The sequence below is a fragment of the Arachis hypogaea genome, chromosome 19, assembly GCF_003086295.3.
Source record: "Arachis hypogaea cultivar Tifrunner chromosome 19, arahy.Tifrunner.gnm2.J5K5, whole genome shotgun sequence".
NCBI classification, from domain to species: domain Eukaryota; kingdom Viridiplantae; phylum Streptophyta; class Magnoliopsida; order Fabales; family Fabaceae; genus Arachis; species Arachis hypogaea.
The window spans coordinates 19,155,061-19,174,500 of record NC_092054.1 but is presented as its reverse complement, the minus strand read 5'-3'; the positions used below and the strand labels follow the sequence as shown (position 1 = coordinate 19,174,500).

Sequence of the window (19,440 nt, the reverse complement as noted above, 5' to 3'; positions counted from 1 at the left end):
TCTCGTAACTCAGTTGGAGCCATACGATAGGGAGGAATGGATACAGATTGGACTCCCGGAGTTAATTCTATAGAAAACTCAACTTCACGGTCAGGCGGCATCCCCGGTAGCTCATCAGGGAACACGTCAGAGAATTCTCTAACAAAAGGAACCTGATCAAGACTAGGAACTTCGGCATTAACATCTCTAACAACTGCCAGAAATCCTTGATTTCCCTTATCCATCAATTGCATCGCACTCATAGATGAGATGATGCTAGCTAAAGTGGGACAATCATCACCCTTAAAAACAAAAGGTGAGATACCCGGTATGTCAAACTTCACAGTTTTGGAGTAACAGCCCACATCAGCATGACAAGCTGCTAACCAATCCATGCCTAAGATGACATCAATATCTTCCATTGGTTCTAAAAGGATCAAATCAGCTAAGGTTTCAACCGTATTAATTCTAACAACACAAGACCGAAACACGACTCGAACCACCATGGAGACTCCAAGTAGAGTGCCAACATGAAAGGGGTGGGATAACAGTTCATGTTGTTTATCGAAATGAGATGCAAGATGTGGAGATACATATGAATAATGAGAACCCGTATCAAATAACACTCGAGCATCTAAAGAACAAACTTGTAAAGTACCTGCCACTACAGCATTAGAAGCTTGAGCATCCTAACGTGTCAAAGCGTACACACGTGCCTGACCTCTTCCTCTTTGGCTCCCTCCTCTGTTATAAGTCTGACCCCTGCCACCTGCTCCTCTAGCACTAGGACCAGAAGAATTTCCAATAGACATAGCTGAAGATGGTGGCATTGGTGTTGTAGGACGTGCAATATCTGGAGCAAAGCCTCCTCTAGGATTTAGACAATCCCTCCTAAGATGACCAGATTGACCACAACCAAAACATGCACCAGTAGCCTTGAAACATATACCGGAATGGTAACTCCCACACTAAAGACAATAGGGCTGAGCTGGCCTTGTCTGATTTGAACCATGTGCACTAGATTGAGAAGCGGGCTTAACAAAAGGTCTAGGACTCGAAACACTCATGGGAGCAGATCCAGAAGAAGTAACCCCACCAAAAGATATTTGAGGACGAGCTCGATAACCCGAATAACCTTGCTGATTAGTTTGACCATGATAAGACTGAAATCCTCCTGAAGTAGATCCACCAGAAAATTGTCCCTTCATCTTAGGCTTCTTACCAACATCCTTAAAGCATTTCTCTCCGCTATCCCAGCTTCAATTCTATAAGCAGAGTTTAGGACATCCTTAAAAGACATGCGTCCGACTTCAGGCATAAGAGTAGTGACCATATGTTCTACCAATCCACGAACGAAACAGCGAACTTTCATCTCTTCTGAATTCACCAAGTACGGAGCACTCTTAGAAAGTCTAGTAAACTCCTTAGCATACTCAGTCATTGTCATATTCTCTTGCCTTAATCTTTCAAAGGCAATTGCATCTTCTGCTTGCTTGTTAGCTAGATAAAATCGAGCGAAGAACTCTTCAGTAAACTCTTCCCAAGAAGGAGGAGGAAGTCCAGCTGCTTCTTTGCTCTCAAGAAGAGACTCATACCAATATCTTGCTGAACCATGCAAGTTGTAGGATACTAACTCAACAGCCCATTCCTTGGTGCACTTGAGAGCTCGAATAGCTTTCTTTGCATCCTCTAGATATTGTTGTGGATCTTCATCCAATGAATCTCCATTAAAAGTGGACGAATTCAGCTTCAAATACTTCTCAATTGGTGGCTCTTGATCCCCAAACAATTGATGAACTCTATGAGGATGAGGATTTGGCATATTAAGAATTCCTGCTCCGCCCCTTTTTTGATTTGTTAGGACCTGTAATACCGCATTAAGGGTTTGATTCATTCCACTTAATTCAGCTGCTAAGTCCGGTTGAGCATCTCTTATTGCGGGGTTCTCCTGAACTCTCTCATGGGGTATCTCTCCTTCGCGCCTATCAGCTATCTTTTGGCTCCTTGGCCTTTGTTGAAGTGCTCCAAGTGGCGGAGAAACTGCCCTATTGGATTCAGCAGTATCAGGAGCACCAATAGCTCCACCACGTCTTTTCTTAGGTGGAATCTTCCACCTATCGAGTAAGTAAAGCGATTGAATCACCAATGACATATGTATATGGAGTTCAAAGAGAATAGGACAGACAGAAAGAATTATGAGAACAAAGGATTGATGACAACTTCCTATAGGCCTCTAGTAACATCACACTTTGTGAAAATGAGCCGATTTTCATTTGCACAATTGTGATCTTACTAAAGAACACTTGCTTCATATTACACAGGAAAACCTAAGGCTCTGATACCACTTTGTCATGGCCCGAACCAAGCCATGACTGGCGCTCAAGGGACAAGTCCCTTAGCAAGCCAAACGACCAAATTTTCAGAAAAACGAACAGAATCTCCTCTGTTTCTAGGACCTTACCAACATGAATATTAACTCCCTGTATCAAGAATACACATCCATTTCCAAAGACAACAACAACAACATATTCCAATCATATCCAAAATACGCATAATATATATATCACATTGATAACTAGAGTATATAGTTAAATCCATAAGTTTTACATAACCAACTTATAATTACTATCTAAACAGTTCAAGATTCAAAATAACATAACCCACACGAGGATCCTGCCTGTGACATATGGAGCATTGACATAATCTAAGTTTTGAGCAAATGTTCCATTACATTACATAATGACTTAGCCCTTGGAAAGAAGAAGGGCTCACCAAAATGACTAAGATTTACTGAGGGGCAGGTGGAATGGAACCTGGAATGACTCCTGTATCTAAAAAACATGGGAATATAATAAGGTGAGTTTTGCAACTCAGTGAGCAAACATTACATCTATAACCCACACGAGACAATACAGAGTTTACCTTGAAAATTATATTTCTTTTCAGAGATGAGAAATTCATATTAATTAATTATGCAAATAAATAGATAAATAGTTAAGCGGATGAACTGAAATGGGAGTTCTCATTCCAGAAGTCAAATCAAATCAAATATTACACACCTAGGGCGGCTCCACCTCTAAGGGTAGCCCTTTCCTCTAGTGTGCCCGTACGGTATAACAGATCCAACGTATGGCATACACATTAGGCTAGCAACGCCCCTGCTAGCTGAGGTCTGAGCCAGATGCATCTAGGTTAACGTCATAACCGCCGTTAACTACGGTTTTCTAGTCAGAGTCTCCCAAACCAATCCAAACCAAATCACTTATAAAAATCTCTAATGCTTATAACATACTACTAAATTCCATAGCAAATCAATATATATAATATTGCATACTAAAATTTAATTAAGATTTAATAAAATCAAATAAGAAAACATGTATGCTTTACAAAATATATAAATTTCGTCTCGTGTGTATTTTTATAAAACTGTAAGTTTCACAAATCAATATTCATTTCAAAAATTCAAAAATCACGATAATAAAATATTTTCAAACTCCAAAAATAATGATTCAACAAAAGTACTGATAATAATATATTTAAAAATAATTATAGATATAATATCCACTCACAACTTGATTCCAAAGAACCGGAAGCAACTCTGAGTGCGTCAACGAGCTACCAAATAATGTCCAATAACTCTACAACTCTAGAAATATGACAATAATAATATTTGTGAGCTACTAATATTGTCAATTCACATAATCTTACTCAATATGATAGAAGCCCCAAATTTCCTAACCCTAATAACCCTAATTTTGGATTTTGCTATGTCCACAAGTATAGGAATGCTAAAAATTTGAGATATAGCTAATTATTGAGTCAAAGAGTTACCTTGAAGTCTCAATAATAAGCGAAACTCAAAGTTGAATGCTTCTTTCACTCATTAAGTTGAAATCACATGATTTGGAAGTTTTGAGAAAATAAGATTTTGAATAAATAGAGGTAGAGTAGAGAAGCAAAGAAAGCAAGATGATAAAGATGAGTTTGATGATATTGGGTGGTTGATTTCAAAGAAAAGAGATGAGGAATTGTAGTTGAGAAGGGAAGAGAAGAGAAGATTTTTAGTATTATTGTTAGGAAGAAATAAAAAGAAAAATGAAAGAAAGAAGGGGATTGTCGAAGGAGGGGGAGCGGAGAAGAGAAAAGAAGTGTTTAACTGGGGGCATGTGCCCCCCACGTGCTCTCCCTCCTTTGTTCCACATGCTCTCCCTCCTTTGTTATTTTTTTTTCTTTTCGGTTACTACAAGACCTGTTGACAGACTAAGAATATTATCTTAGTTTGTTGCTCTTAATTAGAGTGAAAGGTTATTGCAGGTTTAGGGATGTGGTATATCACTATATCTTGTGTTTTGTTGGTTATTTCATGCTTTATTTTGGTTTGTTAATGTGAACCTTTATGTGAACCTTTGAACCTTTTTGTATGAGATTTATCAAATTACACACACCACCCCTTTAGTTGACCATGTACATTCACCACCTCTTTATTACATGCACTGTAAACATTACACTGATTGCAAGTTTCGAACCAAGGAAGCAAGGATTATAGTAGAGGCTCTAAACCAACATGGCACTCATGGAACTTCTTACATTTAGACCCTTTGTCGTTGATGTAACTAACAAATCCTTATACATGTGGACTAGTACTTTTTTCCATTTACTTTTGCTTTGTTCAATTAAATTGGCAAAATACCCCCCATAACAAAGTTTAAATCCAGAGATTTCTCTATTATCCTTTTGTTTCCATGCATGGACTTATGGGTTAACGATGACGTTTGACAACGTATTTTTAATTTAATAATGTTTCAATTTAATGGACATATAGAGATAGCACATCTCATTAGATATAATGCTGGAGAGGTGAGTGTATACTAGTCAAATAGTGAGGTGGTGTGTGCAGTTTTGATAAACTCCGAGTGGTTGTAACTTGTAAGTGTAATTTATCCTTTTCTTTTTGTTATTTTTTATTTATTTTATTTTTGTATAATGTTTTATGCAGTGTTTAATGTTATATGGTCTCCCTATGCTTTTCCAACTACTCCTTTTTTTTTTCTATCAGAAGAAACATGGAGTTGAATCTCTTCCTTGTTACATACTTAACCTAAAAGAGGAGAAAGCTATTTTGATAATCTGATTCATCTCCATCTCCAATTGTTCATCGCCGCCGCTCTTCTGTCGCCGTTGCCGCCTGCGCCTTTCCGGTTCACCGCCACCGTCTCCTTTCTCGTTAAATGTTGCTCTGTGCTTTTGATTCTGCTGCTACAATGACTCTCTGATGCTCTGATTCCGCTCACGCCACGCTACGCCCGCCTTTCTGCTTCTGCTGTTCTGTGAATTTGTGTAGAAGGTGCGATGTTGCTTCTGCTGATCTGTCGTTCTTCTTTGTTTTCTTACCAGTGTTGTTGTTTCTGCTGCTATAAGTGAAAATCTTAAATGTTGTTTGGCTTGTTGCTGCTAATATTTTTAGAATTTGTTGCTGTAAGTGATAACTGTGTTGATTGATGCCTACAACATAAGTAATAATATTGGGATTACGATACTTCTGCTCCTGATTGTTTTTGTTGTTATTGTGTTATATGGAGCCTCTTTTTTATTCAAACCCCTCGCAATTGAATCTGGCAAGGGAGATTGAATTATGGCGCTGCATTTGGGAGTGATATATAAAAGCTATAGCATTATAGAATGTTGATTCAGATTTGAGACATATCCTTTAAGATAAAAGGGGCTAGAAGAGTTGAGATATACTCCCAAAAATGGTTTGAAGTTTCTTTATATGGATCATGGTTTTGGAGGATGAAATCATAGTTTGTTTGAGAACAATGATTTGTGAAAATCATAGAGTAGACCTATTGGCGGACTAAGAATATTATCTTAGTTTGTTGCTCTTAATTAGAGTGAAAGGTTATTGGAAGTTTAGGGATGTGGTATATCACTATATCTTGTGTTTTGTTGGTTATTTCATGCTTTATTTTGGTTTGTAAATGTGAACCTTGCTCACTTTGTGTTGAGATTTATTATTGTATATAACATATGATGAATTTTGTTTAATACATATATGTGATTATGTGAATCTCTTTTTTGTTTGAGATTTATCAAATTACACACACCACTCCTTTAGTTGACCGTATACATTTACCACCCCTTTATTACATGCACTGTAAACATTACATTGATTGTAAGTTTCGAACCAAGGAAGCAAGGATTATAGTAGAGGCTCTAAACCAACATGGCACTCATGGAACTTCTTACACTTAGACCTCTTGGCGTTGATGTAACTAACAAATCCTTATACATGTGGATTAGTGCTTTTTTCCATTTATTTTTGCTTTGTTCAATTAAAATGACAAAATATTCCCCGTAACAAAGTTAAAATCCAGAGATTTTTATATTATTCTTTTGTTTCTATGCATGGACTTATGGATTAACGATGACGTCTGACAACATATTTTTAATTTAATAATATTCAATTTAATGAATTCATAGAGACAGCACATCTCATTAAATATAATGCTAGAGAGGTGAATATATACTAGTAAAATATTGTGGTGGTGTGTGTAATTTTAATAAACTCCGAGTGAGTGTAACTTGTAAGTATAATTTATTCTTTACTTTTTGTTATTTTTTATTTATTTTATTTTTGAATAATCTTTTATGCAGCTCCATCCAATTAATTCATCAATTTACCTTAATGGAGCCCTAGTTTATTTATTTATGATCAACACTTGAGCTGAGCCTCGCAAATAAATTGAATTTGCATATCACATTTCTGTACCGTTTTTTCTCAGTGTGGGTGCCATGGATCCTCTGAAATCCTTCAACTCCAACAAGCATCTCAAAGAAGAATTTGTGAGCAATTTGAGTGGATCCTCTGTTCTCGAAATCATTGCTCTTACGATTACTGTCCCTGTGAGTTACTCTCCCTCCTCCAATCTAATCCTTCTCATGCATAAATGATGATGATGATGATCCGGTTCTTGTTTTCTCTGCCTTCCGCTACAGATGTTGGTCCTTATTCGACACTCCACTTCTGCAACTGGTCAGTCCCATTTCCATGCTCATCTCTCTTTTCAAAATGTGTAAATTGGCCTTTTTAATTATTGTTTACTTCATTCGCACCGCATCCTACCTATGTTTTGCTGTGCTCAACTGCTATAGTTCATTCGAACTCTACAATTTCTCAAAACTTACGCTTTGATTCCCTTTGGTCTGATCTGCCTGTCTCTGACCATGTGGTTTCTTTCGATTCAGCATCTGTTTTCTCATATCTTGCTTCTATTTTCTTATTTCCTCAATGATAGGTGCCTTCTTGAAGAAGAAGAATGATGATGCAGTTTCCAAGTCTAGTAATTTCAAAGCATACTTATCTACATTGTCTTTGGATTTTATTATTATTGTTGTTCCTATGCTGTTGTGTTTCACGGTATGTTTTCTTTCCTATTATCAAATCATTTTTTTTATGAAATAGATAATGCTTTTGGCTTGGATCGAGTCATTTCTTGTGAATCATTACTGTAACTTCACATAGAGCGTCATATTTCAAGAATCAAAACTCATCTTTCATAGTGCATGCGTCTTTGCTGTTAAGGGAAAGAGTGATATAAGGGGTAGACTGAGAAAAGACAGGAAATTCAATTTGGGAATTGTCTTGGGAGACTGGGGTTTCTATAGTGCCCTGTTTCCCTTTGCTTCTTGTTGATTCTCTTCAGTTTTATCTTCAACCTTTAGCTAAGATCCAGGCTCATCAGTGTGAATAATACAATCATGGTACTCTTCTATTCTCTGAGTTTGTGGTTTCTTACATCAACATGTTTGTTGCAGGTACTTTCAAACTGGACATATATATTCACAATTTTGTTAATGCTCTTAACATTCGTTTGTATTGCAGCCAAAAGGTAATGTTTCTCACACTTTTGTGAAATAACTAATTAATACCATGATTTCTTATGAGTCAAGCTAATCATGGCTAACTTCAATACCCTGAACTACAGGACTGCTGCTTCATCTGTTTCTATCAAAGGAGAGCACAATTCTATTCGAGAATATATTACATCATACAGGGTGGTTGTGGTATGAAGTGTCACTATTGATATTTTATTCTACTCTTCTGGTTTTACTTGTTATTATGTTGATAAAGAAGTTTTGCAGATGATTATAACATTCCTGTGCATCTTGGCTGTTGACTTCAGAATATTTCCAAGAAGATATGCAAAGACTGAAACTTATGGAACTAGTTTGGTATGATTATTCTTCACTTTCCAATGTACTAAAATAAATGGTGCTTCTAGACAATTCTCCAGGAAAATATTTTTCTGTATGTTAATGAGAAAAGCGGGTTCCAAAGGCTGTAATTGTAAAAGACTTGCTAATATTGGGAAGAAGGGCTCTTGATTTTCAGCAAAACTTCTTGGCTTGAACGTAGAGCGTAATTCCTGAGTTTATACACAAACAATATGCTTTTATTTAGTTATGCACACTTAAAGTACATGTAAAGAAAATTACTTTAGGCTGTTACTTCTCCTTGCTGATTATCCGAAATTTTAGTTTCTATCTCTGCTCTCTGTTTCCCTGCTTTTGTTCTGTTGCTAACAAGCAGTACAGTCTATAATTTCATTGTTATATTGAATTGTAACATAAATTTTCATGCTAGATGGATCTTGGAGTTGGGTCATTTGTATTGGCGAATGCATTAGTTTCTCGGCAAGCACGAAATATCACATCTGTGTGAGTTCTTCAATTTCACCCCATTCAGTGTATGTATTTAGAAATGAATGTGTATGTATGCTTACTCACATATAGATCTTATGTTCTATAAATTTTAAGTTGTCTTACCCCCAGTAAGTTAGGGAGCTTATGACATGCTCATACAATGGGTAAAAACCAAAAGTCCATGTGATCCCCTTGCTAATAGGCTTTTGAATATAAGTAAAAACCGAAAGTCCATGTGATCCCCTTGCTAATAGGCTTTTGAATATAAAGTGATCAAATTTCTACTTTATGTGCTCCATTATAAATCTTGCTCTGGTGTTCTGTATTTTGCATCCTGAAATATCCATTTTTTCTCCTGCTTCAGAAATTGGAAGACTGCAATAGTTTCAATTAGTCCACTGATCACATTAGGGTTTCTTCGTCTTGTCACTACGACTGGTGTGGATTATCAGGTGCAATTTTTTCATTGTAATCATCTATGTGGCGACAGATACACATAATGTTCAACATGCATTTGCAAAAAACTGTCTTAACAAAGCTGGTCGCCTATCAATTTTTGAAAATTGGAAGTGATATAATTCAGTTTCCACATGACATAGATAATAATCTTTTGGCCAATTTATGTCTTATTTCAATCCCTGTTTTCTCAAGCCTGGAAACTCTGATGCCGTTAAAGAGAGGTAGTCTTGAGTTGAGGCATATACTGCAAAAACAATTCAATTGTACTCCTAATAACTGAGAAGAGTTGCAAAGAAAACAAAAATTAAGGACATGATATATGTCTATTGTTTTCCTCATGATTGTTTTATCTGATCAATGCTATCAGTGTTGTGCATTTCTGTCTATTTCCAGAATTGCAGGTTCTGAATGCATTACTTGTTAGAAAATTGTATATTAGGATGTGTTGTGATGTGCAATGAGGAGTGCCTATTTTAGGCAGAGGATGGAATCTAATCATAATAATGAAATCAACATAAAATTAATACGAGATATATCTAGATCCTATATGAATAGTAATATCATAAATATATTCTAACATTACTATTAGTTAAAGACATTGTTAAGGAAGCAAGTAAACTTTCTGCCTTTTCAGGATTGTTTTTAGTTTAAAAAGTCATCGCAATGCATTTTCCCCGGTATATAGAAATAAGAATTTCAATTGTATTGTCCATTTTCCTAGTTCAACCATTTTGGTTCTAGATGCGCTCAAGGAAGAAAATAATCATTATTCCTTCATATAGGTACATTTCAGTGAATATGGTGTGCATTGGAATTTCTTCTTCACACTTGCTGCCGTGTCAATCCTTACTTCATTTGTTAACGTTCCGCCTCGGTATTCTGGGATTTTTGGTTTGCTTGTCCTAGTAGGTACACCTTTATCTGTATTATCTTTGTGGCTTGTCTTTTTGAATCTGATTTTCTTATGCAATTTAATATTTGTTTCGAAGTGTACCAGTTCTGTTTGATTCATGGTTTAAACGCATACTTGCTTTCTAATGAAAGAGGAATGGATATCATTAGTCAAAATAAGGAGGGAATTCATAGTATATTTGGTGAGAACTGCTCCTTTCATATTTCAAAATTGGTGCTATGACAATGAAATTATTTCTAATAGTTTTACTTTCCATAGATTTTTTTAATTTTTATTTTTTGGTAAACACTCATTTTGTAAACAGGATACTGGGGCATGTATCTTGTTGGTGTTCAATTGGGAAATTATCTTATCTTTGGAAGCCATTCCTCTGGATTAAGAAGTACCAGATGGGTTCAGATGAGGGTCTGGATTCTGTCCATCGTATTTTGGTATGAAATTAATCCAGAACTTGTTTATTCCGTATCATTGAAGTCAAAAGCTTTGAAGTTGTTCTGTTTCTACTTTCCATGATGACCTTGTCAGGTTATTAACTGTGTTTTTAGACAAGCATGTGGAAAGAATTTCGCGGAGAACGGTACGCTTCACTATGTTATGGGTTTCTAGTTAGGTGATTCTTTTGGGTTGATGGATGAAAACTTATTGTCCGTACTTCATGCAGTGCAACCTGCCATATGTTACTAGTGTATTGGCCGACAACCTTCAGGTGATTCTCATTTTGGTTCTATTCATTTGATCACCAACATATCTGATGGGGCTGTTCTCTTTGTAGTCTGTATTCTTAGTTTTTTATTTTTCATTTTTTATTTTCCACTTTATATTACTAGTGAGTAGTGATCAAATTGTATTTGTGCAATTGAATAACTTTTGAACTAATCTGACATACCAAATTCAGTTGTGTATAGCACAGCATTGCTGAGTCCATGTTGCATTTGGATATTGTCTCTGAAACAGAATTATAGAGATAACAGACATAGAAACTGGTTTGGTTATGGAAATAGGGACAAAATATTCATTTTTGTCATCTGTCTTTCCATCTCTAAATTTCTGTCTCAAAGGTAGAATCTAAAAGCAACCTTGCAGAAGTTGTAATTGCTAATATGGAATCTGATTAAGGATTTGGTTGGAATATGTAATTTGAGTGTTTCCCTTATTTCAGCTATTATCAATTCTAATGCTGGGTGATCTTATTCCTGGAAGTAAAACTTCAGTACTAGAAGAAGCACTAAACCGAAACTTATTGGCTACGTTTCTTCTGGTTAAGAAACTATCCTTTAGTTACATTCATATACCTTTCTCTCTAGTCACCAAAAAATATACCTTTCTCTCTCTCTAGATCTAAGTTATAATATTTTTAATTAATTTATATGCAGGCAAATATCCTCACAGGCTTGGTAAATCTTTCTGTTGATACCCTCTCTGCGTCATCAATTACAGCACTTTCCATCTTGCTTGTGTATGCCTATATTTTATCCACGGTCATTGGAACGGCAGATTACTTCGGTGTGAAGCTAAAATTTTGGTAAAGCAAACATTTCTTGTGTTGTAGTCTGCTCAACTAGTGTTGTTGTTGTTATTATTATTATTATTAGCAATGGAGGAAATACTGTCAAACGTTTTGTCAACTAAGAGAGTAGGAGACTTTGTCCAGTTTGTTGCCTTGGGGCTTGTCTTCCTGCGGTTTTTCCTTGTGCGAATCCTGTCTTGTGCATGCAACAACCCATTAGCCAACGGCAAACCCTTAAATAGAGTTTAGTACTGCGACGGATTAGTCCTTAGTCGGTCGGGTTAGGGGATACCGTGAAAAACCAAAAAAAAAAAAAAAGATAGAAAGGATATATATATATATATGTATTTCATAGAGGATTGTATATTTATAACGTGTATACCTTTTTTTTTATGAGTAAATGATTAAATTAATCATCGAAAGATCACTTATTCTTCAAATTACTCTCTGAAATATTTTTTTAATCAAATTTGTCCTTCAAAATTTTAAGTTAGTCATTTTAGTCATTCCATTACTTTCGGTGCTAATGGTGCCAAAATTTGTTGATGTGACACGTTAAGTGATATTACAACATATATCTAATAGTCTTAATTGGTCATTAACATGATAAATTTATAAAATTTGATCAAATCAATTCCAAATTGAGGGATTCCAATATCTTTTAACTTCTTCCTTCAATTAGGTTTTGATTTGATTTAGTGTCATAAATTTATCATGTTAATAATTAATTAAGACTCTTATGTGTATGTTGTAGTATTATTTAATCGTGCCTCATTAACAAATTTGGCGTCGTCAACAAAGAAAATAACAGAAGGACTAATTCGATTAATTTAAAATCTTTGAAGGATAAATTTAATTAAAAAATTTTTTGATGACTAATTTAAAAACAAATGATCTTTCATAAACGAAATTGATCATTACTCTTTTTTTTTATCACTTTATAGATAGTTCTGTCTTCTCATGTTTTCTCCAAGCCCAAAAATAAGCTATTGAACATTTGAAAATACATTTAAATTTCTTATTTTTTTAGATTTGCCTCATTTAAATTTAGTCTCTAAAATTGGTGAAGTACATTAATTTAATTTCTAATTTTTTCATTGTTATAATTTAATCATCTAGATTCAAAAAATGTACTAATATAATCTTTCGTGTATTTTTTGTCGTCGGAACTTAATACCGTTATTGACGTGGCTCAAGCTCTGGACACATTATCAGTAAAGTGCACATGTTTTGGATACATTGTCAAAGATTTGTGTGTCTTACTAGCAAATAATTAGGGATTTATGTATCTCACTAATAAAAAAATAAATAAAAGAAACACTGATATTTCTTTGATTTTAATCCATTTATTTGAGAGTATTTATTGTACTCCTTTAGTAAATATTTTTAAGAGTTCATATTCAATACCGAAACCAAACCAAAATGCCAAAACAAACTATTAATTGAACTGATCATAAAAAAAAAAGTGATATGTAAGTACTAATATTTAACTTCGATGGCAAACAATATATTTTGACACCAAGTAATTTCACCGATATATATAGGGGTGGCAACGGGTTGGGTAGAGGCAGGTTTTTGCTTTACCCGATCCCGTCCCGTCCTACAAAAAACCCGCATCAAACCCGTCCCGTCCTACCCGCGGGTAGTAAAATGTTAAATTCTAACCCGTTCCTGTGGGTACCCGCCCCGTCCATACCCGTCCCTATAATTATTAAATCCAACAAATAAAATAAAATTTTAAAAATTATATAACCACTATTTACATACATAAACATAAATTAAAGTAAAAATTTATATATGATATAATATTATTAATCATTTTATTAATTATTTTATATATGTTACATATATTATATATTAAAAATATATATATATATTTATATATATATTATATATACCGGGGTGGGTAGGGGTGGGTTTAACCTAAACCCGACCCCACCCCGCCCAAGAACCCGCCCCGGTACGGGGGCGGGTAATTACCCGCCCTGAGCGGGTAGGAGTGGGGTGGGTACCCGCGAGTTCGGGTAGTATTGCCACCCCTAGATATATATTAGTATATTCATTCAAATGTCAGCAAATTATTTGACATGATATCATTTGTGTGTCAAAACATAGTACTATGATCTCACCATGTATCTAGTATGTATTTAAATTTGAGGTCTAGCAAGTTCAAATTTTGAGCTATAACAAATGCATATTGTTATTTATTTCGAATCAGTTAATCATATGGTATTTTTTATGAGGCATTAAAGATGAAGAATTAGAGATTTTAGTTTGGAGAAGAAAAAAAAAATAGAAATTCTGCATAAGAAGAAGAATAAAAACGCTTGAACGAAAAACAAAAAGAGCTAACATAAATATTAGAAAGATATGATTAGAATATTTATTTTTCATTTCTTAGGTCTTTTAATTGCAATCATTTTTAAATATCTATATATTTTGAAAAATATCAAAATTGTAATATTTTTTGTTGCAAAATAATATCTCTTAGCATTAAGAATTTTGTTGTTACTAAAAAAATTCGTGCTAAATTAATACATCTTTGTAGTGGCTGTAGTGGCATGGGATGGATCCTTTAGGTTGTTTATTTTGTTTTCTTAGCCTTAATTTATATGAACAATCAAAATTGACATTCAAATCAAACATGTTATTGAGAATGACCACTGCAATAATAAAAGTTTGATCACTCACCACGAGGTCACTTGATGCACTTGGTACAAGGCCATCACTTGGGAAAGTTTGAGTAGTAGCATTTTCAGTGGTTACAAGATGAAATTGTGGTCACACGTTAGTCACACTTTAGTACCTATCTAATCTTCTAATAAATAACGAGACAGATAAACTCTTAATATTTATTCATGAGACACGTAAATTCTTAATCATTTATTAGTGTGTATTTTATTGATAAAGTATGATGTAATTTATTCCTGTTAAATTGTAGGTTGACAAGTGGACTGCACAACTAACGGACCATAGAAAATTGTTCTATTGAGAGATCAGATATTGATAGAAAAACTTGCGTGTTTAACAGAATCAATTATTTGGGACGAAAAGTCCTTTATTATTTATTAGGAGGGGATTGGTATTTATGTAATGAATAGAAGTCGGGTGAGATTTTACTCTTAACTCTTAAAATGTATTTAAAAAATATATACATCAAATTACAATAATAATATAGACTATTATTTGCTTAATATTTATCATCATCAAATATTATTGTTCATACCTTACCCCAACGCTAAGGCCCAGGATTCAAGTAAAAAGGCCCAATCTAAAGGGTTGAGCCTCACCCTGCGCCGACCCAGGCACTACGAAGTCGGTAATCACCACGACTTGCTCTAAAGAAGTCGGAAACGAGGATTAGCTGGCAGATAAACCCTCACTCAAGAGGATAACTGCCCCTAAAATCTCTCTAACCACTTCTAAGAGCCATATCTCAACTTCCCTAAGATAAAGGGACGGTTATTCCCCTTAAAAGGCGGAACTACTCCAACGGTAGTTATGGGTTCACCACTATAAATACCCTGACACTCCTCAGGTATCCCTAAGCCCAATACTCTCTAGACCTGTTTTGCTCCCTTGCTGACTTTGGCATCGGAGTGTCTTTGCAGGTACCACCTCCCTATTCTCTCACAAACAAGTCGGACGGAGGTCTTGGATCGTCAACCACTCAAAGGCTTCCACTTTCAGACGATTGGGCCAGCCAAAATAATCCAATCCAATAATCTCTGGTTACCCATCGTAACATTGGCGCCATTGCCGGGGACCCGAGAGATCAACCAGTGATGGCGGATGTGTCACCAGAAGATGGTCATCTAGCATCGGATTCCGAACAAGAGCATCAAGATACCGGAAACAACGACGCAGACCTGGCTCACCATCAAGAAGCCAACGACCAACATAGAGAAGGCATCTCCGGATTAAAAAATCCGAAGATGAACTCCTCGGATGGACGTGAGTCAGGAAAGGATGGACCATCCCACCCGACCGAATTAATGGGACTAGTCCACGGCCACCAAGGTCGTTTGGAACAGCTGGAACAGGAGCTGGAATGACAAAGGGAGACAAAAAAGAGCCTAAGGGAGGAAATGGCGCGACGAAAAGAGTTAGAAGAAAAACTCTTAAGGATAGAATCCTCCCTCAAAGGTCGGAACTCCCGTGGCGACCGAGAAGAATCACCCCCAGGAGGGGAGGACCCATTTAGCGAGGACATAATGAGGGCAAAAGTTCCAAGAAACTTCAAAAGCCCCGATATGGACCTCTATGATGGAACCACAGATCCGAAGCATCACTTAAGCAACTTCAAAAGTCGGATGTATCTGGCTGATGCTTCTGACGCTACACGATGCAAAGCTTTCCTGACTACCCTGTCGAAAGCAGCGATGAAGTGGTTCGACAGCCTCCCTCCAAGGTCAGTCACCAGTTTTGAAGACCTCTCAAGGAAGTTCTTGATGAGGTTCTCTATCCAGAAGGATAAAGTAAAACATGCGCCAAGCCTCCTGGGAATAAAGCAGGAGGTCGGAGAATCTTTACGAGCCTACATGGAAAGGTTCAACAAAGCATGTTTAGAAATCCAAGACCTGCCCACCGAGGCAGTCATTATGGGGTTAGTCAATGGGCTTAGAGAAGGTCCCTTCTCACAGTCCATATCAAAAAGGCACCCCACCTCCTTAAGTGATGTACAGGAAAGAGCTAAAAAGTACATCAACATGGAGGAGAATGCCAGACTGAGAGATTCGAGTTGGCGACCTGGGCACCTTCCCTCAACAAAAGAGAGGGAGAGGGAGCCCAAGAAGAAGGAAGAACTCGGTCTTGATAGACCAAGGAAATATCACTCTTATACTCCTCTAAAGGTTTCCATAGTGGACGTATATAGAGAAATTTGCAACACTGAAAGACTGTCGCCTCCCAGGCCCATCAAAAACAAAAGAGGGGGGAGTCGCGGCGACTACTGTGAGTACCATAAGATATATGGTCACTCAACTAACGATTGTTACGACCTTAAGAATGTGATAGAAAAGTTGGCCAGAGAAGGCCGGCTCGACAGATATCTCATAGAAAGGTCGGACAATCCTGGGAAGAGAAAGCGAGACGACCCAGACAGAAGAGACCCACCACCGCAAACCCCGGAAAGACATATGCATATGATCTCGGGCGGGTTTGCAGGAGGGGGACTCACCAAGTCCTCTCGCAAGAGACACCTCAAGCGAGTCTACCAGGTCGGAAGTGAATCATCCGACCTCCCTACCATCTCATTCACAAAAGAAGATGGGCAAGGAATAATCCCTGGACATGATGATCCAGTGGTGATAACCATGATCCTAGCCAATGCCCATCTCCACAGAACCCTAGTAGATCAAGGGAGTTCAGCAGACATCCTTTTCAAGCCTGCGTTTGACAAACTAGGGTTAGATGAGAAAGAGTTAAGAGCCTACCCCGACACCTTGTACGGACTAGGCGACACGCCAATAAGACCACTGGGATTTCTACCCCTTCACACCACCTTTGGAAAGGGGGAAAAATCCAAAACTCTGAGTATAGGCTTCATAGTCATCGACGTAGGGTCAGCATATAATGCTTTAATCGGCAGAGCTATCCTTAATCGACTCGGAGCGGTGGTGTCTACTCCCCACCTTTGCATGAAATTCCCGACCCCAACGGGAATAGCAACGGTGAGGGGAGATCAGAAACTGGCAAGGAAATGCTACAATGAAAGCCTGAACCTGAGGGGAAAAAGCAAAGAAGTCCACACCATAGAGCTCGGCGGTGCGAGGGCCAAAGAAGAGCTGCGACCTCAGCTGGGAGGAAAAACTGAGGAAATACAGGTCGGCCAAGAGGAAGGAAAAAATACCAACATAGGAGCCAACCTAGGGGAAACCCTGAAGCAAGGGTTGACTAAGCTCCTAAGAGACAATTCCGACCTCTTTGCCTGGAAAGCCTCTGACATGCCCGGGATAGACCTCGAGCTTATGTCCCACAAGCTCTCGGTATACCCAGGGTCTCGACCTGTACAACAGAGAAGACGCAAGCTCGACCCGGAACGAGCCCTAGCAGTAGAGGAGTAGGTACAGGCATTCCTAGAAGCCGGCTTCATTAGAGAAGTTAAGTACCCAATGTGGCTAGCGAATGTAGTGCTAGTCAAGAAGCAAAATGGCAAGTGGAGAATGTGTGTCGACTACACCGACTTAAATAAGGCGTGTCCTAAGGACCCTTATCCACTCCCAAGTATTGATACGCTAGTGGACTCTAGCTCGGGATATCAATACTTGTCATTCATGGACGCCTACTCGGGATATAACCAAATCCCGATGCATAAGCCGGACCAGGAAAAACATCGTTCATCATGCCCAGAGCAAATTTCTGCTACATGGTCATGCCATTTGGATTAAAAAATGCAGGGGCCACATATCAAAGGCTGATGAACAAGGTGTTCGTTCCCCACCTTGGGAGCTTAATGGAAGTCTACGTCGACGACATGCTGGTAAAAACCAAGAAGGAAATCGACCTCTTGACAGACCTCTCGCAAGTCTTCGACACCATGAGGTTACACGGGATGCGGCTAAATCCCGCAAAATGTACTTTCCCGATGGAGGCTGGAAAATTTCTAGGGTTTATGCTGACACAAAGAGGGATCGAAGCAAATCCCGATAAGTGTAGAGCTATCCTGGAAATGAAAAGCCTGACTTGCTTAAGAGAGGTTCAACAGCTAAATGGCCGACTTGCAGCCCTCTCCAGATTTTTGGCAGGATCAACGTTAAAATCCCTTCCACTGTTCTCCTTATTGAGAAAGGGATGTCAGTTCGAGTGGACTCCTGAATGCGAAGAGGCGTTCCAGGAGTTCAAAATATTCTTGAGTCAACCTCCGATCCTGACCCGACCTATAGTTGGAGAAGACCTCGTTCTGTATTTGTTCGTAGCAGACAAAGCTGTCGCGTCAGCCCTGATAAGAGAAGACGAGGTCAGACAACATCCAGTGTACTTCATCAGCAAAGTTCTACAAGGCCCCGAGCTAAGGTACCACAAACTAGAGAAGTTTGCCTACTCCTTAGTAGTAGCCTCACGAAGGCTATGACCTTACTTCCAAGCTCATACAATAAGAGTCCGCACGAACCAACCCATGAAACAAATCCTCCAAAAGACGGATGTTGCAGGGAGAATGGTTCAATGGGCAATAGAGCTCTCCGAGTTTGACTTGAGATATGAAACTCGGATGGCAATTAAAGCCCAATGCCTCACCGACTTCATAGCGGAATACGCAGGAGACCAAGAGGAAAAGCCAACTACATGGGAACTCTATGTAGATGGATCCTCAAACAAGACAGGAAGCGGCGCAGGCATAATATTGGTTGATGAAAGGGGAACCCAAATAGAGGTTTTCCTCAAATTTGAATTCCCAGCTTCAAATAATCAGGCAGAATATGAAGCCCTGATTGCTGGATTGAAGCTGGCAGAAGAAGTCGGTGCAACAAAAGTGATGATACACAGCGACTCCCAAGTGGTGACCTCACAGATAAATGGAGAGTATCAGGCAAAAGACCCAAACATGAAGAGATACTTGGAAAAAACTTTGGAATACCTCGGGCGCTTTGCGAAAACCGAGGTTAAACACATAACTCGGGATCTCAGCCCAGGCTCCTTTTGCATCTTGTAGCCTTTTCTTCAACCCTGCCAGTATGACTTTGTTGGCTGTCTCGGCTTGTCCATTTGCTTGTGGATGATCCACCGAGGTGAACTGGTGTTTGATCTTCATACTGGCCACCAGATTTCTGAAGGTAGAGTCGGTGAACTGGGTTCCATTATCTGTAGTAATGGAATATGGTATCCCGTACCTTGTGATGATATTTTTGTAGAGGAACCTCCGACTTCTCTGTACCAAGCC

General features: G+C 37.8%; 1 protein-coding gene across 5 annotated transcripts; it reads left to right on the top strand.

Annotated features, from left to right (window-relative positions):
- The first annotated feature begins 6,657 nt into the window (after positions 1-6,657).
- On the top strand, positions 6,658-11,988 carry LOC112776225 (uncharacterized protein At4g17910). Of its 5 annotated transcripts, none has more exons than XM_025820295.3 (15): positions 6,659-6,882; positions 6,976-7,012; positions 7,275-7,396; positions 7,795-7,868; positions 7,965-8,043; positions 8,122-8,211; positions 8,624-8,697; positions 9,047-9,134; positions 9,924-10,050; positions 10,131-10,235; positions 10,359-10,485; positions 10,580-10,631; positions 10,716-10,760; positions 11,214-11,331; positions 11,428-11,988. In XM_025820295.3, exons 1-15 carry the CDS (start codon positions 6,772-6,774, stop codon positions 11,463-11,465), a joined length of 1,287 nt encoding a protein of 428 aa, XP_025676080.1. In that variant the 5' UTR covers positions 6,659-6,771; the 3' UTR covers positions 11,466-11,988. The 5 variants fall into 5 exon arrangements, with proteins under 5 accessions (XP_025676081.1, XP_025676080.1, XP_025676079.1 ...); XM_025820294.2 differs by having other exon boundaries at positions 6,662-6,882; positions 9,924-10,046; positions 10,139-10,235; positions 11,214-11,312; XM_025820293.3 differs by having other exon boundaries at positions 6,663-6,882; positions 11,214-11,312.
- Positions 11,989-19,440: the final 7,452 nt, after the last annotated feature.

Excerpts from the sequence above, each read along its gene's own strand:
- LOC112776225 (XM_025820293.3), top strand. The coding sequence starts at position 6,772 with ATGGATCCTCTGAAATCCTTCAACTCCAACAAGCATCTCAAAGAAGAA. Across the intron at positions 10,632-10,715 it reads AAAGAATTTCGCGGAGAACG|TGCAACCTGCCATATGTTAC; the intron begins GTACGCTTCACT and ends TACTTCATGCAG. Across the intron at positions 10,761-11,213 it reads TATTGGCCGACAACCTTCAG|CTATTATCAATTCTAATGCT; the intron begins GTGATTCTCATT and ends CCCTTATTTCAG.